Source organism: Podarcis cretensis (genome assembly GCF_951804945.1).
Source record: "Podarcis cretensis genome assembly, chromosome: 2".
Lineage (NCBI taxonomy): Eukaryota > Metazoa > Chordata > Lepidosauria > Squamata > Lacertidae > Podarcis > Podarcis cretensis.
In genome coordinates this window covers 71,584,177-71,611,223 of record NC_137171.1, presented here as the reverse complement: position 1 = coordinate 71,611,223, position 27,047 = coordinate 71,584,177, and the positions used below count along the sequence as shown (strand labels likewise).

Below are 27,047 nucleotides of genomic sequence, written 5' to 3'. Positions count from 1 at the left end.
GTCCCATGACAGTAAAGATAAAAAGGTGCCTAGCAGATATAATTTGTTTTTCTTGATTCAATTTCCTACTCACTCCCTAGATAGATTTGTAATTTCCATCCCAAGTGGTATTCATGAGTGACTCCAATAATATTCTATTTAGCAACAAAACCAGTATTCCCCCGCCCCCAATGGATATCCAAATCCAAACTTGTTCTCTATAATTTGGTTCAGACATCATCTCCCTTCAAGTTCCATTAGTCAGTTTTATCATCTGTGAGGATTCTGTGGTGAAACAGTAAAGTGTAGCCCCAACAGATATCCTACTACCATATTTGAAGACATGCATTTCTGGAGTCAACCCAAACTAAAGCAAGCTATGACAGATCAAGCAAGTTAAACTAATTGTAAAGTTTTATTAAGCTAAGACTAAGCAACATACACAGATATATTGCTTCTAATTCCAGGTCAACCCTGAGTTTAGTTTTTCTTCCTTCCTTTCTTTCCCCACTAGCGCATTCAGACAACAGCCTTTTATCTACTCTGACCTTTTCCCTTCAAAATTTGAGGGTCTTTTCTGATTGGCTCCCTAAATTGTATCTTCCTCTGGGGATAACCTCTGGCCCAGCTGTTAGCTCATTTCACAGACAGGAACACTGTACAGCATGCCTCCCCCTTAACCTAGACTTTGTCAGACTCTGATGCTAAAACTCTGATGCCCCCCTGTGCTCATTAATTTGTTAAAGGGTTGGGCCCATGCAAATTTGCTACTAAATGTCTGTATTGTATTCATCAAATCTTTTAGAGGTCTTACGCAAACATGTACACTTCTAAATAGGTACCAAGCATTACTTCTGCTAATTTTGTTATTTCCAAATGCTTTCAGCTATCATGCTTACTCAAAGCATGATTTATCAGTCATATATTAAATAAAAATGCATGTATTCTTCTAGTCCTACACAAATGAAAGAAAAACCAGGAGCCTTTGTTTTTACAACAATTTTTTACTTAAGTCAGATTATGACAACCAAAGTATTTTCTGTCTATCAAGGCTAATTTGTTAACAGCAGTAATATACGAATTTCTTCGGTTTGTTGTGTTTTTATACTCTGATGTTCCAATTCAGATTCTCAAACTGAAGATCACACTTTCGTTGCGCTCCACATATTCCTAAATGTGAGGTGGATTCCAACCTGGAAACAGCTGATCTCCTGAAACACAAAAATCATTCATGAACAATAACATAGCTATATTACTTATTAGCATATTTTTATATTACTTTATTAACAATCATAGTTACTACTTACCAGATGCAGTCATCAACAACAAGCTTTTCTTTCTTTATAAGAACCGCTTAATAGTGGCTGTGTTAGCAATGCTGTATTGACTTTGGATCCCTCAGAATTTCAAGTAGTCAGAAACTACATTAGCCTGCTCACCAACTTCTTGCCATCACAGGAAAACACTCCAGGGAAAAGGTGTTGGGTGGGTTTGGTTTTTTTGAACCCTTTTCTATTTCTATCTCAGAGACTATAGCTTTAAAACTCATCTCTGTACTTTAGCACATTTTTAAAGGAAGGAGAATGAAGCACCTAAGTGATGTTTAACATTTCACTTCTTATTTTAAGAATAATTTTTCTTATTACATTTTTATCCTAGCCTTCCCCCTGCTCACATGCATCCTTCTACCACGCTCTGCCCAAGACATGTCTTTATGCTGCTTCTATTTTCCATTCCCAAAACAGATTATACGCAGAGATTTTCAAGCAGTCTCTGATACACTGAGTTTTATTCCCAGACAGATCATCACCATAAATGGCACATTCTGGTAATAGTCAAAGGGTGAGAGCCAATGTAGCATGGGAAGGCATCTGCTCACGCTAAGGAACTTCTCTTTTCTCTCCTCTCCCACCTGCAGCCCCCAACTGCCCTGGAGGGTTGGGGGACCCTCTGTCACAGATTTTGGGGGCACACAGGACTGTAGGGGGAAAGAAACAGGAAGTCCCATTTGCACAAGTGGATTGTCACTGAACAAGTGGGCGGATATCACTGGGTATCAGCCATACTCACATTTTCTTTTTAAAAATAAGAAATAAGAAGCGCTGATGGGTGGGTGTGAAATGTACACCATTACATTTCTGGATTATAAAGCATTAATAACAAGGGCCAAACGACATGTTAAACACAGAGATGCATAAAACAGCTTCTGGCGCATTCCATTTTCAGCAGAGAAGCACAGAGAGTAAACCTTTTTCACCCACTGCAACCACCCCTCTCCTTGCACTGCCAATATGTTTCTAAAACCCCATGAACGAGGTGAGGAAAAAGCAACTAGGGGGAAGAGGCACGTGCAGGTAAGTTTAAGTGCAGTACAGAATTGTCCTTCCAAACCTGCTTTGCTCTACGAAAAGCAACACCTAGGAATTAAATACCTGGAATGTTGCGAACTTAATTTCAAAGATCTGATATACACACCCATATCTCAAACTGCTTTGAAGATCGTCTCATGGCATGTAATATGGATGAGTGGGGGGACGGACGGACTGCTGCTTAAGAAAAGCAAGCCTAAAGCTCACTTCCATATACTAGCAGCTGTGTGATGCTTGGTGCCCTTGCCACTGTTTCGTTAATTGAAATCTAGATATGTGGTCTTAATACATCTTCAGGAATTAATCATTCAGGTTTAAGTGTAAATTGGTTTACAACACAGTTACCATACAACTGCCATTTTGAAATAAAAATTAGTGTCAAGAAATAGTATTATTTTCACAGAAAAATCCTTCTGAATTGCAATGTTAACAGAAAATGTTGCCCAACTCTTCACACTATATCTTAAAATACTTTCAAAATCCATGTAGTCTAATGCTCAAGGCTAAGGTTGATTAATGTTGAATCATTCCACAACTTTCAAAAATGGATGGCACACTTTGATCATTACAATTTGGGCCCTATTAATAGAAACCCGCACAATGCGGCTTTCCACTCTCCCACCCACCCACAAACTGGCTTGGGGAAGATCAGACAAACCCCCCAGAACAGCATGTGGTGGGAGGAGAGGAGGGATTGATGCATGTAGTGAGCTGAAATGTTTGTGCTGATGGAAAAACTGAAAGTATGACATTCCTCCCTCTGTTCTCCCTATCTGATGGCTGGCTGCTAAATTCATCAGCTTGCCTTTACATCAACCCAGACATTTGGGACAGGTGAGAACTACACAGGAAGGGGTGAGAAGAGGAAACTGCCGCCTGTTTAACCAAGTGGGTAACATGTTTATAAAACTGTACACAATAGGACATGCTAGCACCCAGTTTCTTCAGGTGTTCTCCCCACCACCACTCTGTTAAATTATGGCAAGGGTGCATTACTGAACAGAATAGGGAAAGCCTAGAGTCAGTGTCAAGCTAAATGAGGGTGTTTCCAGGCAGTTCCTAATACTGTGAATTTTATATTTATATACTGTAGGCTAGATGTGGGATGTTTCACACTGTCTCGCTTTGTGTCTGTGAACATCTTGCTATCTTTTGTCCACGCTAGTATCTATGTCATGCTGGAGTTAGGTTAGGGTACAATTCATTTGAACAGCTCCTATCTTTAAATTTGTCTCCTTTTTTTGCCCAAATCCCCTCTGGCTGGTCAGTTCAGCATGAGTCTTGTGCTGCCAGAAACTCTGGCTGATCACTGTGAATTCTCCAGGGCTCCCAATCCAGCAGGAAAAAAATCCTCTTTCTTCTGTGCTCCACACAGAGGAAGCTCTTTTACTCACACAGGGAAGATTTTGAGGGAATTGGATGGGAGAGCACACACATGAATGCCAAAACAATTAGAGATTTAGAGCAACTGCAGCTGCTATTCAGTGTTGGAGACACTCTTACAAAAAGATGGATAATTAGTCTGCTTAAAGCAAATAAGAAAATGTACTTATTACCACAAATGTGGCTCTCAAAAGTCCTTCTAAATATTACTAAAACCATTTTCCCATTCACCACAATTTTAAAAGGCAGTGATAGGAAACTTTTAAAAAAAAAAAGCATTACAGTCTTAAAGTATCACACTTGTTTGTTTAAGCAGTATATTTACTAATAGCTCAGGGTGCAATCCAGTCATCGTTGTTGCTGTTGTTAAAATTTGTTAGTCACTTTATCTTGCCCAAGGCAACCCAAAATGATTTACAACCATGCCCCCCACAGATATATTAAAACCAAGTGCAGAGCGTTTTACATTAATACATCCCACCCATTTCTAAAAGCTCACAGATAGTTAAAGACCTGGTTATAGAGATGTTTTTGCCTGGTGCCTAAAGATATATAATGATCTGCGGAGAGCATCCTGCAAATGGGCAGCCACTTATTGCTTAGGTGTTCCCAGAAAGGCTTCTGATCCAGCAAAAGCCTCTGCTAATAGAAGACCCAATTTGGGGGGCTGCAGGGGCACTGGCAAAAACTGCCTTCCTCTCTTAGCAGATGGGTCCACTGAATCAAAAGCCCTTCTAAGAGCACAAGAGCACCAACTGGATTCCACCCTTAATATTTAAACACCTTATAACCAAATAGCATTTTAGCACTTGCTTTCAGACATTTTCCCATTTTGCGTATGGCCACTCCCTAATACAAATATGTTTTCAGCCATTTTGGGGTCTTCTCCGTTTTTGTAAAAGGTAAAATTTGGAAACGTTCCTATTGAATTCAATGGGACTTATTCCCAAATAAATGTGTAAGAATGTAAATTCAGGAAATATTTTACACTTCAACACCTGCTGAGCAACCCTCAAACATATGCCTTAAACCCTGTCAGCTGCAGAAAAATCTGGAGTGTGTTTTAGCCTGCACATCTTGCTCAGAAGCAGCACTTGCCAGGTTTACCAATACTCATCATGGTCCTGTGTGAAATAACAGTGCATTTTAAAAGACACCAATGCACACATCCCGATCGCTGCACATCACAGGGGAAGATAACTTCTAGTGGGCAAGTTTGTATGCCATTATTATCTTCTTCTCAATGAGGAAGTCCAGGTTTCATCAGAACACCACTTAATTGAAGTATTATGATTGGATATTTAATTGGATGTTTTTTACTGGAAAATCAATAAAAATGATTTTTTTAAAGAAGAACACCACTTGAAAAACATAGGGCTCAAATATACAAATTCTAGAATGCTCTCCAATGAAGAATACTTCCAACACTCCTTTCTCTTGCTTGCACTCTGAGAAGTGCAAGGAAGTGGTTGAAATGCTGGCCAAAGTCATGCTTGGGAAGGGGCAAATCACCAAAGTCATAATAGCAGAGGAAGGTTCTCCATGCTGTTCTGGTATGGAATCTTAACAAACATGCTATAATAAAATTTAGTCATAGACACATACAGAGAAGCAGCAGACATACACGTTACAAATGGAGCCACAGTTTGGGGCTCCTGGGAGAGAGGGCATTAATCACAGCAAAATGTATAAAAAATAGAATTTATAGCTCAACATCTCCTAATTTAGATTCTATTTTCAGTCACCCCATACTATGTGGGCACACCATTATAAAGGACTTACTGTGATCATGCAGATAGGAATTAGATGGCTGTCAAAGGACAAAACACAGGGTCAGCCTAACAGAGCATTTCAAAGATTTGAAAATGGGGGCAGGGAGAGGTTCCTGGACTTCAGACCCAACCCCCAAAGATTGAATGTTCGCTAATTTCAACTTGTACAGTGCTACTCCCAAACACTTTGTCAATGAAGAACCATTGTATTTTCAGTATATACTATTATCAGTTCCTCATTTAGCCAAGATAACCATGCCAAGGCACACAGATCTTTAGCAGTGTGAACTCTGCTTTGTATCTCTCTTGCTCTTACACTGCCCTGTGATATTACAGGAAAGAAGACATAGCAGGAAAAGGCACCTCATTATGACTTACTCTAGTTGGGCCACTCCCAAGGCTAATCCATTGTCCTGTGCGAAGACCTTCTCCAACCCCAAATGCCTTGTTGTAAATGATCCTGATGACTTCTAATATTGTTTAGTCAATGGGTGGTATTCATCTAAGTTTTACTCAGGGCAGAACCACTGAAATTAATGAACATGACTAAGGTAGGTACAATGATTTTCAATTGGTCTGCTCTGAATAAAACCTGAATACCCCCTTGTTTGTGGTGGTGGTCTTTTTAAAAAATGCTGTTTGTAAGCCTTGGAGATATGTTAAACCTAAAAGGTCAAATTTAAATAAAAACAAAAACACAAAAATACAGAGTTTGTTCCCAAATTGCGCATAGGTTCATTTTAAAAACAAACTTTTAAACTTCTAATTCAAGGGGTTCCCTTTTGTCACAGGAGGCTTAGAAACAAGTACTGTAATCTGAACCTAAGATGATAAAGTTCCAAACTCAGATACTCAATGGGGGCCAAAGTGCCCACTATGGGGAATTAGTTCTTGAGGAAGACTTAAGGAGATGTGACAGTACCATATTGGAGAATCCAGAGAGATAACTTACAAAGCACTCTCAGGTTGAGCAGTAACAGAATTTTAAGAAACTTTTTTAATAGGAGTAGGGTGTCACAAGATACGCTTAGGGTCTCTACAGTTGCAGAACTATTTGTTGCTTTATTTCTTTGATGTTGTGTTTTACTATGTCTTGTCTATTTTATAAATTTGATTAGTTGGTTTTTATTTTGTGTTCTGTACCCCATCCTTGTATCTGCATTCACAAAGGGCAGACTATAAATATTTTAATAAACAAAAATAATGCCTCTACCAACAGATGAGCACTCACTCAATTGTGTTGCATGTTAAAACTAGACCTTTGTGGATCAAAGGGCCACAGCTGAACTAGTTGTTACTAGTATGAGCTTTCATTTTATTGCCATTGCCCAGATCTTATGGCAACTATGGAAAATGTAGGACAAAGTACATAGCAGCTCCAATAGTCCTTTGTGCTCTTGTGAAAAAAGCAGCATTCTCTGAGATGCAAGATTCGTCTTTTGCTAACCTGAACTAGTCAACTATAGTCTGGAAGAATATTATATACAGGAATCCTTGCCGTTACATTTGGTACAACTTTTGTGAGCTCTCAATGGTATTTTTAGAATTTCACTTACATCTTCTGCAAGCCCTGCTCAATTGCAAACACCCAGGTTCACACAATCTTTAGTGCAAGGGTATGGTGCTCTCTAAATGTTACAGGACTACAACTCACAACAGCCACAACCAGCATGACCAATGGTGAGTGATGTTGGGAACTGAAGACCAAAAATATATAGAGGGCATCATCTTGACCATTCCTGCCACAGAGGGTCTTCTCAAAGATGTAACAAATTTATTGCAGCATACTTATTTTCCGGACCGGAGCCCAAGAAAAGTAGGGGGGAAATGTGTGACCGTTGTTTTAACAAAGCTAGGACAAAATACAGAAGAGATAGTGGTGGATGTGTCACTCCTATGCATGGTACAGGTTGCATGGAACCCAATAAAATTATTACAAGATCCACGTTTCCCACTAGTGATGAACAGATATAGCAAGATCAGTTGTGAGTAAATACCTACAGAGGGACAATATTTGCTGCAGTGATCTAGCCATTTGATGGACTCTACAAATCCTAAGAACAGCTTACTCATTAAGGAAAGTACACCTTCTGTAGGTGTCCACTTAAACTGGTGACCATGCTACATCTTTTCACCAGTGGCTGTTAGTCATGAGTGGATGTCACCACACTGCTTGAATCTTCCATTTCCGCTCTCCTGGGTACTGTTACATACCAACTTCTACTGACTCTTTGACCTTTCATTTTAATGCACACATTTCCCCCTTCTCCTCTCTGAACTTGGCATAACTTGCTATATACCAGGCCCCTTAAATTACCACTTATGGATCTAACAGTGGGTTTTGTCCTATGGAAAGATAGGCTACAAATACATGTTAGTGTTTAAGCTTCCGCCCAATTTTGTTTTTGTTGTGACAGACCAACACACTTACCCTTTTGGAATTTGTCTCCATTTGCAACAGTTGTACTTGTCTTTCAAATGATTAAGTTTTCTCATTATCCCCAAATATATATAAAAAAAGGTAAAGGACCCCTGACAGTTAAGTCCAGTTGCGAACGACTCTGGGGTTGCGGTGCTCATCTCGCTTTACTGGCCGAGGGATTTGACGTTTGTCCACAGACAGTTTTCCCGGGTCATGTGGCCAGCAGGACTAAGCCACTTCTGGCGAACCAGAGCAGTGCATGGAAACACTGTTTACCTTCCCGCCGTGGCGGTGCCTATTTATCTACTTGCACTTTGACGTGCTTTAGAACTGCTAGGTTGGCAGCAGCAGGGACCGAACAATGGGAGCTCACCCCATCATGGGGATTTGAACCGCTGACCTTCCGATCGGCAAGCCCAGGCTCAGTAGTTTACACTACAGTGAACAGTTCGCCCTTTAAAAAGACAGTGACGTCTACAGGGACTTGGATTTTATGCCCTTGCTTCATTGTTGTAGCCAAGGAAAAGGCCTGATCATTACTTCTTTTCAGAACCCCAATGAACAACTACATCTAACCCACAATATGTACCCAGCATTGGACCATGAGCTTTCAAACTGGTCTTTTAAAAACAGTCCTTAATATTCTTGTGATTAAGGAGATCCCAGATGTCAGTTACTTGGATCCATGTGATAAAAATCCAGGAATAGACAAAGATGACAGCAATAACTTTTATGAAATGCAGGCGCAAGATGGCACCAGTGAAATGAACAAATATGTGTTGGCAGAACTCCATCCATGAGACTCCTCTGTTAAGAGGTGGGGAGGCACTCATTCCCCCTGTCCATGGAAAAGCTACTCAGGAGTAAGGTTACCAGATTTTTTTCAATGAATCCAGGGACAAATAAATAAATAAATAAATAAATAGTGTGTGTGTGTGTGTGTGTGTGTGTGTGTGTGTGTAAAGTTATTTTTAAAAAATTAAGTAGTAATATCTTCTCTTCTGTGGTCTCCTCTGTTGCGCTGCCTTCCTCTGGGTCCCGGCCTGCTTTCTTGGAGGGCTAGCTGTGCTTCCACTCCCTCCCTCTCCCTCCTTGCACTGCGATCCCCTACAGGCTTACTCAGGAGTAAGCGTTAGCATAAACCCCTTCCTCCTGCTGCTGCCCTGCCCGCACAGGCGTCTCCTGCACAGGCACCAGTCGAGTTTGAGAAAACGACTGTGGGATGATCACAGAATCACAGATTTGGAAAGGACCTCTGAGGGGCATCTAGGCCAACCCCCTGCAATGGAGGTATCTCAACAAGAGCAGCCATAACTTAAAAGAACATAAGGCTTCCCTGCTCCATTTACACCTATCGTGACACAGAAGGTACCCCCCTCCAAGCCCCATCCCACCAATCTCTCCCTTTTTATCAAAGAGAAGGGGAGGGAGGCAAGCAAGCAGAGGTAGCCTCTTTTAATTTTTTTACAGGTTCATTTTAATTTTTTTAAGGTTCATTTTTTAATAAGAAGGGAACGGGAAAGCTGTTCAGGGGGAACCAAAATAAACACCCCCAAAATAAACATAAAACATTCCTCACCTTTTATTTTTTGCTAGTGGGGGTGGGTGCAAGGGAAGAAAAATGAAGCAGCAGCACATAATAATATATAGGGTTGGGGAACCAAATGTGTGAGAAGACAAAGGGAGAATTGGGAAGAGTTTACGGGTAAGGAGGAAAACATGGGGAGACAGACAATAACACAGAGAGAGGGGAGGCAAGGCAGTCCAATGTAGCTCACAAACATGCAGAATGGAGCAAAAGAGGCAAGACAATTTCCTCCTCCACCACCACCACCCTTAACTTTGAAGCAACAGCCTCTGTCTGGGAGAGCGAAGGGAAGGCTTAAGGCAGCATCCTGCTTTCTGCCGGCTTGGTAGCTCAGCTCACAAGCAGGCAGAATGCAGCAAAGGGGGCTTTAAAGGCGTGAAAAAGTGCTCCTTCTTCCTCATGAGCAAGCAGGAGAGACAGGGTAGCTTGCAGAGATGTCATGCAGGGAGGCTTCTTCCCTGCACCTCAGCTCTGCCTCTCCAAAGAGCAGCCTTGCCTCTCCGGCTCAAGCAAGCAAGCAAGCAGGAGGAGCAGGGCTGTTTGCAGAGCTGATGGAGAGGGGGGTTTCTTTTCGAGCGTCAGCTGAAAGACAGGAGAGTTGCAGCAAAGCCCAGCTGCACCTCCAGCTCCAGAGGAGACCCTCTCTGGAGCGGTAGCGGATGATTGCTTTGGGCTCTGGGGAGGGTCTGGAAGTCCCCAGGCATATGATTAATCCGGGGACATTACATTAAATCCGGGGACATTCAGCGGATGGATTTTGTCTGGGGATAGATTGGTAAATCCAGGGGCTGTCCCCGGGAACCGGAGATGTCTGGTAATCATACTTGGAAGAGTTGTAAGACCCCCTCTTAACAGTGTGGAACTGCAAAAGAATATGCCAAAAAACCACTTTCTCTGCTCCCCCTTCCCTTCAGCGGTACCCTCTGCTGGAGCTTGGTCCTTCCACAAACAGAAGTCTAGATCCAACCACAATGAGTGTTGATAATTCTCAGAGCCCAAACTGGATGTCACCAGATAGCACTGTATATCATTATCTTGAGATCTGAATGCAAAACTGTTTGTGGCGCTTACTTTCCACAGTTTATTCAGCTTGCGACAAAATAGAAAGGAATTGTGGAGAGCACTGAAGTAGAAGTACCTGGAACTTCTAAACATTCCCCATACACTGGACACACATTTTCAAGGTGGCTGAAGACCTCTGATTTCAGCGTGCTTCTACTGTTTGATTTAGTCTTCAAGTTTGCTATCTCTGGCTCTTAATCTGGCTAATTGGTTTTAAACTATATGATTTTATTTTTTAGATTTTGCATACAGTGTATATTTTATTGCATATTTAAAAACTTTTGTAAGCCGCTTTGTTTACTTGCCAAATGAAAAGGGGAGGCTAGAAGCAGCACTAGTAATCCCTCTAAGCACAAAGGCTGTGGAGCATGCTATTTCTCTCCAAAGATAACTAGGTGGCCAGTAGCCATGTGCCTGCAGATAGGGTGAGAAAAGGCAGTGGGCAGGGCCACACATACCCCATCACAATTATGCTTATTCACACATACACAGCCACCCCATCACAGTTAAACACATCCATTTACACCCACACTACCAGCCAGTCCACCTAACAGCTGTATGATGGGCTGAGGAGAGCACAATTTACATGGAAGGACAGTTCCCACCCAGTTCTCCTCACCCAAAAAAACACACTCCTATTTGTTGAGCTGGGAGAGGACAGCATGATTTGCATTAGGAATTTTGCAGTGGGAGTAACTTGGGCACCAACATAGGGCACTCCGAAAGGTTCCAACTTGCAATCGGCAAGTTGCCCACATATGAGTTATAGCACCTAAATATTTTGGCTAGCATCCAACAACGTCAGCAGAATCTGTTTGAGAAGGTATTCTGACATTCAGGGTAGCTTTTGAGGGACACAAAGGTAATAGAATCACAGAACTGTAGAGTTGGAAAGGTCCATGAGGATCATCTATTCCAACTCCCTGCAATGCAGGAATACAGTATGCAGCTGTCCCATACAGGAATCAAACCTGCAACCTTGGAGTTATCAGCACCACGCTTTAACCAACTGAGCTATCCAGAATCCTAAATGCTAAAGGTAGAAGGCTAGAAAGCCCTGCCCAGGAGGTTACACATGGCCCTTTAGATTCCTGCTATTACCCTTGCATAATTCCTATATAGGATTTACTCAGTCAGTGAGGGTAATTCAAACTTACCTCTACAGCAAAGAGGACTTGCTCGCTTCTTGCTACAGGAAAGTTGATATTGTCCGGAATCCCATGGGTAATCTGGATATGACCCTGCAAGCTCTTTTCTGTAATATGCTGCATGATTGCAGCCAGTGAGTAGTTTCTGTAGAAGCACACTTTCTGTCATGGATTGCTACCATGTAGCTCACTGCTACTTGGAGCCATGTATGATTTTAATTCCTTTAACCATGCCAGTAAATTAAACAAAAAAACCAGGATCCACTGGACTCCTAACAGCCCAAACAATCACTTGACTACAACCAATACACAGTAAAAACGAGCTGCAGCAGGAGCAAATTTTTTCTTCAGTTGTTTCACTAGGCATGTTTACACCACACATTTCATCACCAGACAGATTCTTGTGAAAAGCTCAATCAGGCAATCAGAATGCACACTAATTTGCAGTCCAACAATGGAAGGACAGTCACAACAGGATAGCTGTATATGAACTATTGCAGCTACTCAAATATTCATTTCTCTACCAGCACAGAAAGCACAGAAAAGGAACAGCCTGGATTAATTGTCTCAAGAAAGCAACTTGACTTGACAGAAAGACATCCTGTGCTGTGCCTTCTAAATTGTGAAAGAAAACAATGCTATGGGAAATCTGCCAAGGTTCTTCTAATACGTTACAGCATGTCATAAAAAGGCTATCAAGGGACTCTTCACCATGAATGCCAAACACAAAATAAAAGTGATCTATAAAAAACTGAAATGTCTCCACACTTGAAGTCCTTGCTTTCACTAAGATTTTCTAAGAAGCACATTTTTTCCTATGGCACAAGATGCGTAAGGAGTCAATGAATAAGCTACAAAATGAGATGATTTTGTTTAAGAATGTTCCACCCTATATGTGAAATACAACAGAATAGCCTTAAACATATACAGTCATACCTCGGGTTACAGATGCTTCAGGTTGCGTTTTTTCAGGTTGCAGACCGCCGAAACCCGGAAGTACCGGAATGAGTTACTTCCGGGTTTTGGCAGTCACGCTTTAGGCATGCGCAGAAGCACCGAATTGCAACCTGCATGTGCGCAGACGCGGGTTGTGAATGCTGCAGGATGCGAATGTGCATCCCGCACGATCACGTTCGCAACCCAAGATTCCACTGTATAAGAACTTAATCATCTTCATGGCTACAACCTCCGCCTCAACAGTAGATCTATCATCATCTCCAAGCCTTCAAGAGCTACTAGTTCCTTTAGGTGGACAAGAAGAGTCCCCTGCACACTGCTTATGTACTATCAATCTGCACACGAGGGACTGTACACAGGGCTATTTTTCTGCTTCACTGCAATGCATTGTTTTGGCCTGAGGGAAGCAACTGTACATTCAGTTCTCACAACTGTGTCCTTTATTTATTAATAGGCTTGCATTATGAAAGTTCCATGCATAGTTGTGACATCCTACTTTAAGGCAGGGAAAGTTATCAAAGACAGCACTCAGATGAATGGGCCAGGGGAGGCAAACACCCTTCTTTATAAGAAGTGAAGAAAGTTTTATGAGAAACTATGCCAATATTTCACAGTACACAAACACGTAGTCTATATATGTTAGCATTGTCAAGTGAAGCTAAGATACCCATATAAGATGGTGAACAATGACCAGTCTGCACCCTGACATTCACTGCTGGTGATTTGCATATTGCTTGGTTTTTGCACTTATTGAATAACGAATTTAAAGGGAGGGGGTCATCAAATTCACAAAACTACCAATGTGATGGGACTTCCCTTGGACACTGCCATTCTGTGTCTTAGTATGGTCTTAGTTGATGTTCTGTCAAGACAGGAAAGGGTTTTCATACTCTCTCATTCTGGCAATAACTAAAATACATTCCTGTATCATCAGAAGCAGGGCTTCATTCTTTTATATAAGGTATGAAAGGATGATTCCAACCAGAAATGTTTTTTGTAAGATGCAGCATAGTAGGCTGACCCACGCAGCTGTTACCCTGGAGCAAACCTGGTGATTACTCCAGTACCCCAAAGAGGAGGTACAAGAATCCTTCAGAGCATCTCTCCAAGAGATTAGCTTCTTACCACTCGACTTAGTGTGTGCCAAAGGCAAGTAGCATGTCCAGTCATGCTGTAGTACAAATAAGGCTTAGAAGCATGCACTTTAATGCCACGTATATTACATGGGAAGAAAATCGTTCATGTTTCTTTGAGCCAGGGGGTGGTGCCTAATGCCTTGAAGGGGGCAGTAGTGTGACTGTTCCTACAAACCCTTACTTGGACTCTGAGAAAGTTGAGAATTATCCCTTAGTCACAAATACCACTTCTGGTGGTAAAGCACTGTACAACTTTAGATTTTGGGGTGATACTGGTAGCCCTACCAAAGACCCTCCAGAAGGACCCATTTTAATCCAGGACTGGTTTGGGGACAGAATGGGCCTTGGATTACCTTCTATGGGAGAGATATAGGGGAAGCACAACCCTGTTGTTCTTGCTTGATCTCTCAGTGGCTTTTGATAGCATTGACCATGGCATCTGACTAGAGCAGCCTTTCTCAACCTTGGGTCCCCAGATGTTGTTGGACTACAACTCCCACCATCCTTGACCACTGGTCCTCCTGGCTAGGAATGATTGGAGTTGTAATCCAACAACATCTGGGGATCCAAGGTTGAGAAAGCCTGGACTAGAGGGTCTCCAGAGTTGGGGATAGTATTTTACCATGGTTCCACTCCTACTTAGGGTGGCAGGTTCAGAGAACAGCATTAGATAACCGGGTTGCACGGTGATGCCTATCAGTCAGGGCTTGTGAACCTTCTTCAGCCCAGTGACCACACTGACATAGGCCACCCCTCTAAGGGTCACATACCAGTGACTGGCATGGTCAATGTATACAGAGAACATGCTACACACATGCAAACCACACAAACAGCACACACTCAGCACCATGCCACTACCCAATGCACAACTCATTCCTCCCCCTCGCCAAAATGCTGTGTTTTCAAAGAGATTACTGCAATGTGTTATACAAGGAGCTGCCTCTGAAGACTGTTCAGAAAGTCCAGCTGGTGCAGAATTCAGTGGCCGGGGTGCTCACGAGGGCAAGTCCATTTGAGCATATTGCGCCAATCCTGGCCCAACTGCATTGGCTGCCAATTAGTTTATGGGCCCGATTTTAAGTGCTGGTTTTGACCTATAAAGCCTTAAATATCGGAGGACTGCAATACCTCAAGGACAGCCTCTCCTCATATAAACTGACCCAGACACTGTGATCATCATCTGATGCCCTTCTTCATGTGCCTCCTCCACGAGAGTGGAGAGGTCCAGAGAGTGGCAACACAAGAACAGACCTTTTCTGCAGTGGCTTTCCAGTTTGTGGAATGCTCTCCCCTAGGAGGCTCACCTGGCACCTTCATTATATATTTTTAGATGCCAGGCAAAAACATTTCTCTTTAAACAGGCCTTTGGCTGGTTAACATTCTATGTCCTTTTAACTGTGTTGTGGGAGGGGGCTACTGTATTAGTTTGTGTTTTTGTTTTAGCATTGCAGATGAATATGGTCACTATTTAGTGGTCATATTACTACAGTGGTACCTCAGGTTACATACTCTTCAGGTTACATATGCATCAGGTTACAGACTCCGCTAACCCAGAAATAGTACCTCGGGTTAAGAACTTTGCTTCAGGATGAGAACAGAAATTGTGCTCCGGTGGTGCGGCGGCAGCAAAAGGCCCCATTAGCTAAAGTGGTGCTTCAGGTTAAGAACAGTTTCAGGTTAAGAACGGATCTCCAGAACAAATTAAGTACTTAACCCGAGGTACCACTGTACAGCGTGGACACCTCTTCCAAATCCCACAGCAATAAGAGCTTCCCCTAACCAGAGGAAGAAGACAGAAAGCCTTTTTAGTGCAATCTCAGCAGGATCCTATATTGATATGAGATTTTGCTTTACAAAAACGATTGCCGAAAGAATAACAAGAGTGACTAAAGAAGACAGAAGTGTAAAAGCTACATGGAAAGGACTGTTGTAATCTCTTGGTTAATCAAGCGACTCCCCCTTTGTACAGAGGCAAAATATGCAACACAATATTGCCAGCACACACAATCCAATTATGCAAAGATACGATCGCCAAAGTATTTACACATAGGTAAAGGTAAAGGTACCCCTGCCCGTACGGGCCAGTCTTGACAGACTCTGGGGTTGTGCGCCCATCTCACTCAAGAGGCCGGGGGCCAGCGCTGTCCGGAGACACTTCCGGGTCACGTGGCCAGCGTGACATTGCTGCTCTGGTGAGCCAGAGCCACACACGGAAACACCGTTTACCTTCCCGCTAGTAAGCGGTCCCTATTTATCTACTTGCACCCGGGGGTGCTTTCGAACTGCTAGGTTGGCAGGCGCTGGGACCGAGCAGCAGGAGCGCACCCCGCCGTGGGGATTCGAACCGCCGACCTTTCGATCGGCAAGCCCTAGGCGCTGAGGCTTTTACCCACAGCGCCACCCACATAGATGAAAGCAAAAGGCAAATATTTTCCTCATGCAATTCTCCTAACATTGTCCAACTTGTATTATACCAACTTCTCACGCATTTGACTCTAGTGACATTTTTTTTTAATTCCATTTAATTCCATGCTTTATACAACACTGTCAAAAGGTAGCTTTAAAACAATGAAACCACTGCAAAACATAAAAGAGTATAAGTAGCCACATTAATAGGACACAATAGTCAAAGATTAAAAGGTTAGTGGGGGAAAAATGGCCTTAGCTGTGGACCTGCATGAAAGTAGGGAAGGAGTCCAGAGCTTTCACCAGGGACAGCATTCGACCATCTAGGCACTACTAGAAAGAAGGCCCTATCTCCGCTGCTCACCTACCATACCTCTGATAGCAATGGGATATACAGGCAAGTGCTTTTCACTGTGTCTTTAACACTCAGGCAGGAGAGTATGACACTTAAAATATCCTGGTCTTAGTCCCGCCCCCCGTTACAAACTTGTTTCTCAGCTTAATTCAGGTTGATTTAAGTTCTTAACCTGAGGTACCACTGTATTAACTAAAGCCCTCAAGGGCCTATCTTTTCCTTGTTGAGGGTACACTCCCTCAGGAGTAAATCTGCTATTTAAGAGGGAAGGCACATGCTAGTAGTAAGCAAGCGGAAGCAAATACAGTGGTGCCTCACAAGATGAAAAGAATCCGTTCCTCGAGTCTCTTCGTCTAGCGGTTTTATCGTCTTGCGAAGCAAGCCCATTAGCAGCTTAGCAGCTTAGCGCTTTTAGCGGTTTAGCGGCTTAGCGGCTTAGAAAAAGGGGGGGGGAGGGAAAAAAGTTGGGAAAACTCGCAAGACATTTTCGTCTTGCGAAGCAAGCCCATAGGGAAATTCGTCTTGCGAAGCACCTCCAAAACGGAAAACCCTTTCGTCTAGCGGGTTTTTCGTCTTGCGAGGCATTTGACTTGCGGGACACCACTGTAACTGACAGAGTCAGAGAAAAAACTGTTTTGGATTAACTAGCCCAGAATAACCACTGCCCTGCTTCAATTTTCACCATGGCTATCTCAGATTAGAATTCCCAAACCTAAATGCCACTGGGGAAGGAACAAAAAGCAAGAAAGGAACTGGTGGGGGTGGAAGAATGGGCCAACTTCAGATGATGTCAGGGGCTGTGCTTACATGGTAGCTAATGGAGATGTTGTAAGACAGGACAAGCTGCATTCTGAGATCCCACCCTGAAGACCATTTTTACCAGTGGATGAGGCTGCCCACCTGTCAATCATACCTCATCACCATGGCATCAGGTGAACCACTTAGCCCTGCTATGGCTGGGGATTGTCTGCACAATGGAGTTCCCATTGAGAAATCCTAGCCACCTGGTGCCAACAAAATTAGCTGCAGGAGCAACTTGTTGTCTCACACTGTTTTCCACAGTAGTTCCATAGATATCACAAGGATAACCAAATAAATGCTCAGTCTGAGACCTCAGATGCACACAAATGAAGTTCTTTACTGGAAAAAGATATTGGGCTGTAACTTATGATGCCTTGTACTAGTGGAAAGCGCTTCTGCTCATGCAAGTTGAGCCATCCAGTTTTTAGTATTTCCTCCTCCCCACGACAGCCTTCCATGCCATATCCCATGTTTTCAAGAGAGTTCCCCAACCTTTAGGAGCAGCATAGAAGGCATGGAGTGGAGCTGGCAGGATCAATCCCAAAAAGATAATGTACCCCACTATGCACAATCATGTGCTTTCTGCTAGTGCAAAACCACTGCTGGATACTGCAGCTAACAAGTGAATGTGCCACAGACTGCACATAAGAAGTAAAAGAAGAACTGCAAGAATTGCAGCCACACACTTCACCAGCCTTTCTTCCCAATAAAGTTCTCTTCCTTTTACGTCACAACTGGTCAAACGTATCATAGATGAGCTGCTGGCCTCAATGTTTCATCCTTAAGTCAATGCTCTAAATTGCCTTAAACTGCCTGCGTCAGTGGTTCATGGACCACAGTTAAGAACCACTGTTGGCAAAGGGCTTCAAACTTAACATGAATCAGGCCTCACTGGAAAGATAAGAGAACATATTTTGTGGTTTTTCTACAGTTCCTTATCCAGCTCATTCTAATGATTTATCAATGATCCAGAAAATGGTAAGAGAAAGATCTGGCTGTGTTAGAGCTACTCAACAACTGTGAGAAATTGAACACGCTTATCAATTTGGTTTATGGAATTTATATCCTTTGTATTACAAGGGCTATAACTAACTTGAAATGGATCACCCAACTCAGGCATAGCAAATAAACCTTGTAACACAACCTTGCGTCAGCTCAGTCGTTTCACTGACTGGCAACAGTATCACGACAACTATACTAATGCCATCATCTAATACAAATATTCTTCAGTTTTCAATCACAGGTAATCTATGCTTAAAATAAATGACAGACATTGGCTATTTTAGAATAGGAACCAAGACAAGGCAGAACTGGCAGCATTTTAATCTTCCTCGGCTCCTGGTGACTATAAAGAACAAAAGCACATGAATACCCTGGATAGCTGAGATTTTGAAAATTAATACAGGTTGCTCCCACACAGGGAGCTAAACATGTCCTCAAAATGAAATAACCTTTTGAAATAACTGAATTCTTCAATTAAAAAAAAGGCATACTCAGTAATTTTCTATTAAGAAGAAATGCTAAATTCTTTCCTTTTCAAGGCTGTTGTCTGAAGAAGGAAGGAGCCAGTTCATTAACTCTGAAGTCATTTTGGTAGTGAGATAACAATTCAGCTCCGTGTATGCAGGCGATGCAAATTAGACATGTTACTTTCCGCACCTCTTCCCTACCTAAAAAGGCATCTCACCCCAAATGGACAGCAGCAACATACTAACAGAGAAAGTGATGTCAAAACCAAATGACAGGACAACTGACCACAGACCACCATGAAAGTCATGGTATTAAAATTTTACAAATATCACACAGTGGGTGTTCTATCAGTGAGAACAGGAGACACATTCAATTATTGTTTGCTTTACTCATTTCTCTACCCTGAATTAAATGGCACTGCACTTGCAGCAACAAGAGTGCATGGAATGCCAAATAAATCCCTCTGGTGACAAGGACAACAGTAACCCTGTGGATTTCATCATCATCAACAGATCCTGCTTAGTAGCCCCCTGCTCCTGTCGCCTGGGTGCCTTCACCGATATGGCCAGACACTGAATCCATTTCTGGGCTTTTCTCTGTATCTGAATAGGAGAGGGTTCTAAAACTCTCCTGGCACATTAAAAAAACCCCACATATTTTAATTGGTTTGGCTACAGCAGTCCAAACTGGCAGAAGACAGTACATCAGGCATACTTCCTACAAAAAGTAAAGTAGCTTTTTGAGGGTGAGGGGTCTTCATGTACAATACGTCAAAGAGAAATTCTGCCCTGATATAGAGCACACACCCACACACACAAACTCTACAGTTAATGAACAGGCAGAAGCTGAACCTGGTCAATCCTGAGTCAGAAAGCATCCAAATATTATAAATCAAAAGTTGATCCAAAGGAAGGGAAGGGGCTCTGCAGTATGCCCTCTGCTTATGTTTGACGGTTAACCTTGTGCCAGTGCTTTTTTGAGCCATGTGTACAAAAGAGCCACTGCTCAGATTAATTTGGGACTCTCTGCGGAATAAGAAGCTTTAATGGTGGGAAACTTGTTTATGGCTGCACGGCTACTGGAAACAACATCTGAGTTTGCTGCAGCTTAAGCGAGATGAAGAAGAAACAGGGAAACTGTTTCCAGGCCACTGGTGAAAGAGAAATGTGGGTTTTGAAAATAAAACCTTGTTAGTGGGCAGCACTGTGGTAAATGCCAACCATATTTAACACAAATCTAAACTATGCTACCAAAACAGCTAATCAGATCTCTGTGGGATGCCTGCAAGTTGAACCTGAGCCAAACAGCACTTTCCCCACTTGTCACTTTCACTAACTGGCATTCAGAGGTATATTGCCTCAGGTAGTTGGGTTAACACAGCCATTGTATCTAGTAACTACTGATAGCCTTTATCCTCCTTGAATTTGTATAATCTTCTTCTAATGTCATCCAAATTTGTTGCCATCACTTCCCCTTTTGGGGTAGTTATCGTCTGTTATCTGTCCAGAATAGGATGAACTATGGTATGGTATAAATGCAAATAAGAAGAGAAAAAGACCTAGCTACAGCTCAGAATAAAGCTGCAGACAGACTACTGCAACAGCAGCTATGAAATGCTGCTAAAGGTATAAGGAATTCTTATTCCAAAGTAATATTTCAAATTCAGTCGTGATTGAGAATTTATGGAACATCTGAAAGAGTTAAGAAACAACCCCCGCAAGAACTACAGAGCTTATGTATGTTATGTTTCTCAAGTATGTATTTTACATTGCCAAGTTACTTTGAGACTTTTTATTGTACAAAGTGAATGATAAATGGTGCCAAGTCACTTTGAGACTTTTTATTGTACAAAGTGAATGATAAATGGTTCATAATAATGAAGTATCATCTTCCTTATTGGTTAAGCCAATTTTGAAGAAAGAAAGAAAATTCATATTCTGCGTTATAATCAGGCTTATATATAGTGCTGCCCTGAGTTTTTGAGCTACGGGGGACAGTAAACAAAAAAAGGATGGGCAATGACAATATCTAGAAGGACAATCCGTAGATTCTACAAAAATAGGATGCTGTCAGAAAATAACTACAACATTCAAATGGCTGCTTTACTTTAATATGTATAAACAAGTACCTGACAGCTGTTGGACAGGGAAGCACTCTGGTCATTATATCTGATAATCATGTTATGAGAACAGATTCGTGGCGAGGATTCCTAAATTTCATTTCTCAAATTACTGGGTATAAATCATCACATTTAGCATCAATCTGTTCACTGAGATTACCAAGGACACAGTGTTTCCAGCTTACATTATTTTTGTGAGAAAATCACTTCTAGAATTGTAGCAGCCAGAAACTGGAAGAAATTTCTCAAGCTGGATATGAAGAACTGAGTAACAACAAGTAAGAATTTACTATGTAAAAATAGTTGAGAATTTGATCAATTTCTTAAAAGTGGGGGGGGGGGGGAACATAGGGCTTATTTTCTAAAATTTCCAAGCCATGGGTATTATTGTAAGATCCATTTTCTGCTATAATTGACTACTTTTTATTTATAGCGCTCAATATATATATATAAAAACCTAGCCAAAGATATAATTTGGAGCTATGCTAGTGACTTTCTATTTCTAAGAAAATGTTAAGACATTCAGATTAACCAGGTGCAGCTGGAACAGGCCAGACTTCTCTTATGCAGCTCCAACTTGCATAAAAATATAAATATGAATACTCAAGGAAACAGACAAAGCCCGCCCCTCCAACCAGATGAAAACACATAGACAAATGAGGCATGCAAATTGGATTTTTCACTCAGAGCTGCATATTAGTGGTCTAGCCCATGAATACACGTAGAGGGGTGTGTGTGTCTGCACTCCCAAGAGCATATTCAAACATAACTATTTTGCTTAGAGGAAGTACAGATTTTCATTTTACTGTACAATCAAGAAAGTGAAACATCTGACATTAGCAGTTTAGCTATTGTCACTTGAAATCTACCACATATACAAGCTCATAAGAACAACCACCAGAACTGGAAACCTTTCCTTAACTACCACACTTAGAAACTATCAAGCCTGCGGAGCATGCACAACTTGAGAGGCAGACTATTTAGGAAAAAAATGAACGTAAGTTCTTTCTGTGGAACATTAAGCCTCTCCAGATTTCTGCAATACATCAGCATATTGGCTGTTATGCTGTACAGGTTTTTTTGGGGGGAAGACTTTCTCTGAATCTTTATTTTTTAAAAAATCACTAGGTGTCAACCCTCCCCACAAAAATATTCTTCTAGCAGCATTTTCGACCGAAGTGTAAAGCAACCTGGTTGGCTTCCATGCAGGCGATGGCCTCTTCCAAGAGGGAAAACTCCACGCAGATATAGCCATAGTCGTAACCTGGGGACAGCATTTAAATACAGACGGGATTTGCGTTAGTGCCAGAAAGCCACAATTTCAGTACCCAGTTTCCCCTTCCCTTCAGCACACACCCATTTACCGCCACCCTATGCTCCCCATAAAACAAAACAAAGGCAATAGTTGGTGCTTTTAAAAATTGGTCTTAAACATTGTAAAATTCAGTAGGCAATGTGGGTTTCCATTAAAAAGCCAACCAAAGTGTAAAGGGCCAATTCTCCTAGAAATTAAGGAGATACTGAACACTACAGAGTTACACTTATTAAAAAAGCATAACACCCATTTCAAAAGTCCAGGCAGCAGAGTCTGGTTTCAATGGCATCATTTCAACCCTTGTGAAACCAAGAAGTCAAAGTGCTTAAGTTTTTGTTAATTTTTTACTACGGTAATAGTATTAGTCTCAGAATCTTTTTCACCTCAAGTGAAGATAATTTTTTTAACCCTTTTGATTTTGATTTTTAAACTGATCTAATGCAGTTCTAAAACACTGCAAGGAAATTAACAAGACTACCCTAAAATGTTATTGTTCCTTTCTTCACAGGTAGTCCAAGTTAAAGGACAAGCAATTATTGGGAGGGGGGGTTCCATTTGTAATCTCTTTAACCATATTGTAAAATGGTTAGTTAACCATATTCCACTAATAGAATAGTATTTTCTAGCGATGAAAGTTATTTCAAGAAGCGATGCACCCATCTGCCTGAAACGGAGGCCAGAAGGGTACATAAAGATGTCCTTACCTCAAAATTATCAAGGATTCATAACCATCTAAATTAATACCAAGGCTTACTCAAGGGAAGATGTGTCACTTTAAGCAGGGAACAGTGTGCAAAGTTTCCAAGGCTGAAACTGCAAGAACTGGTTTGCAATGGAATAATTCACAATGAAACAAAAATAAAACATTTTGTTTTGACTGCTTCATCTACTCAGATGCTTCAGTTCTTTTCACAAATAACACAAAACATAAACATTATGTACTAACTCTGTCCGATCTGGTATTGCAGATAGAACAAATTAATGCAACAGAAGACCTTGTGTAGCACAGATAAGTAACTGGCACAGGAGTATGAATAGGTTTTGTTTTTGTTTTTTCTTTAAAGAAAACAAGCAAACAAATACCAGAAACTCTATGTGACATACACACACATCATCTTTGTCTATCAGGAGATATCCACCTTCCTCTGACATGAAATCACTGGAAAGATGCTATGTCCTAAAACTAGTTTGCAATGCTTTGGTCTCCTTATCACTCAGCGCTGAACATTTTACAGGTAGCATAGGGATGTGTGATGTGAGAACCTATGGAATTTGGCTAAGGTGGGGGGGAAGGAAGAACACAAAAGTTTCCTGGGGGTTGGAGGATCCAGAACTATGCCATCTGGTGGGATTTTCTTTCTTATGCTTTGGACCTTGATGATCAAGATTCACCATCTACGTCAGCTCAGGACATATGGATGTCTTGAGTTATATTAGTTTCTTAGCATTTCCTTTTCTTACTATTTATTGCTTCTTTTGCTTTCTATATACCATGATGTAACACCCTGCTACCGCACTTTTGGGTTGTTAATAATGACAATGATTATTATTTTTTAAGCAGCATTTCATAATATACAACAACATTTATCCATATTGTGATGTCATCACATTGTATGTTGTGTGTCCATCCCTAACCAATATTATTGGTGGCGGCTGTTAAGCAAATTTACAGCAAGAAGATGTCATGACATAACTTGCTACACAACTGAAGGGCAAAGAGGGCAGAATATTTAAAGGCAATATCATATTCAGCAGTATCTCCATGTCACTAATAACTTAAATTTTGGCTAACAGTGTTAGATTTTATCTATTTTCTCGGGAGGCACGGGGACCAGCAGATTGAGTAATGCCCATGCCCATGTATGTGGAAGATGAGCTACTGAATTCTGTGCAATCAATTAAGCAGCTTTATAAAGGTTTCTTAAGGCAAAACTACATTTTATTTTATTTTTATTTAACAGAATTTATATGCTGCTTGATTGTAAACAAAACCTCTAAAAACAGTCTCATGCTATCTGTCTACCTACTTATAGTGTGAAAATTTGCATTCTAGTGAAATACGTTTGCAAGCAGTAGATTTTCCTCTGCCTCCACACACCCCAGCAATACAGCTGCCATCAGGTAAAGATACTAGGGAAAGGATTGTACAGGTCTATAAATTCCCAATCGGAAATAAAATTTGTGACACATTTTTACCACAAGACTAACTGTTGTGACTTTCTATTAGAAACAAACACCATTGCTGAAATTAATCATATTCTACACAAACAATAGATAATGCCTTCTGTCATTAAATCTATTTTTACTTCCATATACTGAGACAATCTCCCACTTTAAGATCTTAATAAAAATCAAATGTTTATTTATTATACCTCTCATAAGGCCAGCAAGAGTTGCATGCAATTTTAATGAGTTTATATTGTAATTTACACTGAAATATGGAAATAGTTTTCTTTTATCCCAATAACCCTGAAGTAAATGTTAGGTTGGCTTCCCACAGCCTGTCCAACGCCACTTGGTAAGCTTTGTGACCAAGCAGCAATTTTCAAGCTCATTCTCTGCCATACAAATTTAGCACTATCCACACAGCACCCTCAACAGATTTCTCAGCAATTCAAAGCAGGATGAAGATGACAATTGCCTCAAACTTTCTATGCACTGCCTATTTGTATTTTGGTTTAAGCATATTTTTTAAAATTTGCTTATTAACAGGATTTTTAGACTAGGTTTCACTTTTCAAAAATACCAAAGCGGTTCAAATCATAACACACAAAACCTTAAAAAAACCAGTAAGTCACAGTAAAAACATCACAGTAAATAAAAACAACAAGTTTTCGTAACAACGTCACAGTAGCCAACGGCAACAGGAAACAACACTAGCAATCAGGAAAAGTTCATGGCAGGCAACATGCCACCTTTAGTGCCCACCAGATCTGAACAGAAAAGCATTCTACAAGGTAAGTGCCACAACAGAAAAGGCCCTTCTCCAGGTGCCCACCAAATAGATATTTGTAGGTTGAGCCGCAGTAAGGAGGGCCCCTTCAGCAGACAGTAATGACTGGGTCAGTCTATTGGGGATATCCATGTCTTGAGCTACTCAGGGCTATAAAGGCCAACACTAACAGCTTAAATTTGTTTCAGTAACTGATCAGCAGCCAGTGCAGTTCTTTCCACACAGATGCTGTGGGTGAAACAGGAGACTCCACTCAGAAGTAGAAACCATTCTTCGCTAGCTGCAGATTTTGAACCAAACCTAACAGCAACCCACAGAGATTGCATAATAGCAATCCAACCTAGAGGTTACGAACACATGGATCACAGCCAGTAGTTTATCCCCATCCAGAACCCATTGTAACTGGTGCATCAACCTAAGATGGTGAAGGGTGCTCCTTACCACAGAGGTTAGTTGAGCCACCAGTAACCAAGAGCACACCCAGACTATGTATCTGCCCCTTTTTAGGGTAAGCGCAACATCAGCCTCAATTCCCAGACCCAGGAACCACCTCTGCACAGTGCCTCAATCTTGTCAAAATTCAGCTTCAGATTATGGGCCCTCACCTGGCCCACCACTGCATTCAGACCAGTCTATGTCAAGTACTAGACTAAAACACATCAGAGAACTAATTCATTGCTTCAAATCTCCTAATGACCACTCCCAACAACGACATACAAATGTTTTGGATCATGGTAGGGGCCTAGGGTTAAACTCCACAATTTCCATATGTTCCCTATTTGGTCTCTTCTCCACTCCATACTAGTTATTTTTTAAAACAACAAGTTGTTGTTAACAGCAACAACTTGCTTAGTTTGTGCTCAGAAATTCATGGCAGAGGAAAACCTCAAAAAAGGTATATACAACGGTATGAATTTCTCTAATGGTGACTATCATCTTACATATCTTTCTAAACACATATTTATCACAGTCATCACTGGTATTTGAGCTTATGGGTATTTTACATAAAGGTTCAGATTGGTCTATGCATTATAGGCATAGCAGATTGCTGGAAATGGCCTCCATACAATAGCTTACACTTGACCATATGTAACTCACCATATCATTTTTAATAAATTGAGAGATAAGGATTCAGTTCAGACATAATAGGTATTGGCCAGAGAATTGATCACATGACTGCACACTCCCTCCTAGTCCCTTGGCTTGCATTCACAGAACCTGGCTTATTTAAGCCACAATTATCCATGATATCAACAAACAAACAAGGGACGCAGGTGGCGCTGTGGGTTAAAGCCTCAGCGCCTAGGGCTTGCCGATCGAAAGGTCGGCGGTTCGAATCCCTGCGGCGGGGTGCGCTCCCGCTGCTCGGTCCCAGCGCCTGCCAACCTAGCAGTTCGAAAGCACCGCCGGGTGCAAGTAGATAAATAGGGACCGCTTACCAGCGGGAAGGTAAACGGCGTTTCCGTGTGCGGCTCTGGCTCTGGCCAGAGCAGCGATGTCACGCTGGCCACGTGACCCGGAAGTGTCTGCGGACAGCGCTGGCCCTTGGCCTCTTAAGTGAGATGGGCGCACAACCCCAGAGTCTGTCAAGACTGGCCCGTACTGGCAGGGGTACCTTTACCTTTACCAACAAACAAACAAAAAGAAACTGTAGTTTAATCTCTTATTTTAAAAATAGGGCATGAAATTTTGTATGCAGAAATTACATCACATGTAATTTCTATGAAATTGACACCATGGAACTGTGGTTTGATGAAACAAATGGAATATGGCTGTCTTAATTATATTTCAGACAAATGGCAACACTGGGAG

At 41.6% G+C, this 27,047-nt stretch overlaps 1 protein-coding gene across 3 annotated transcripts in view; it reads right to left on the bottom strand.

Moving 5' to 3' along the window:
* The window catches only part of RBM6 (RNA binding motif protein 6), a 56,048-nt gene that overhangs the window by 16,086 nt on the left and 12,915 nt on the right, over positions 1–27,047 (bottom strand). For all 3 annotated transcript variants that reach the window (XM_079964405.1, XM_079964407.1, XM_079964406.1), the window contains exon 6: positions 22,158–22,231. In XM_079964405.1, the coding sequence (XP_079820531.1) occupies positions 22,158–22,231 (74 nt within the window). The remainder of the gene's footprint in view (positions 1–22,157; positions 22,232–27,047) is intronic.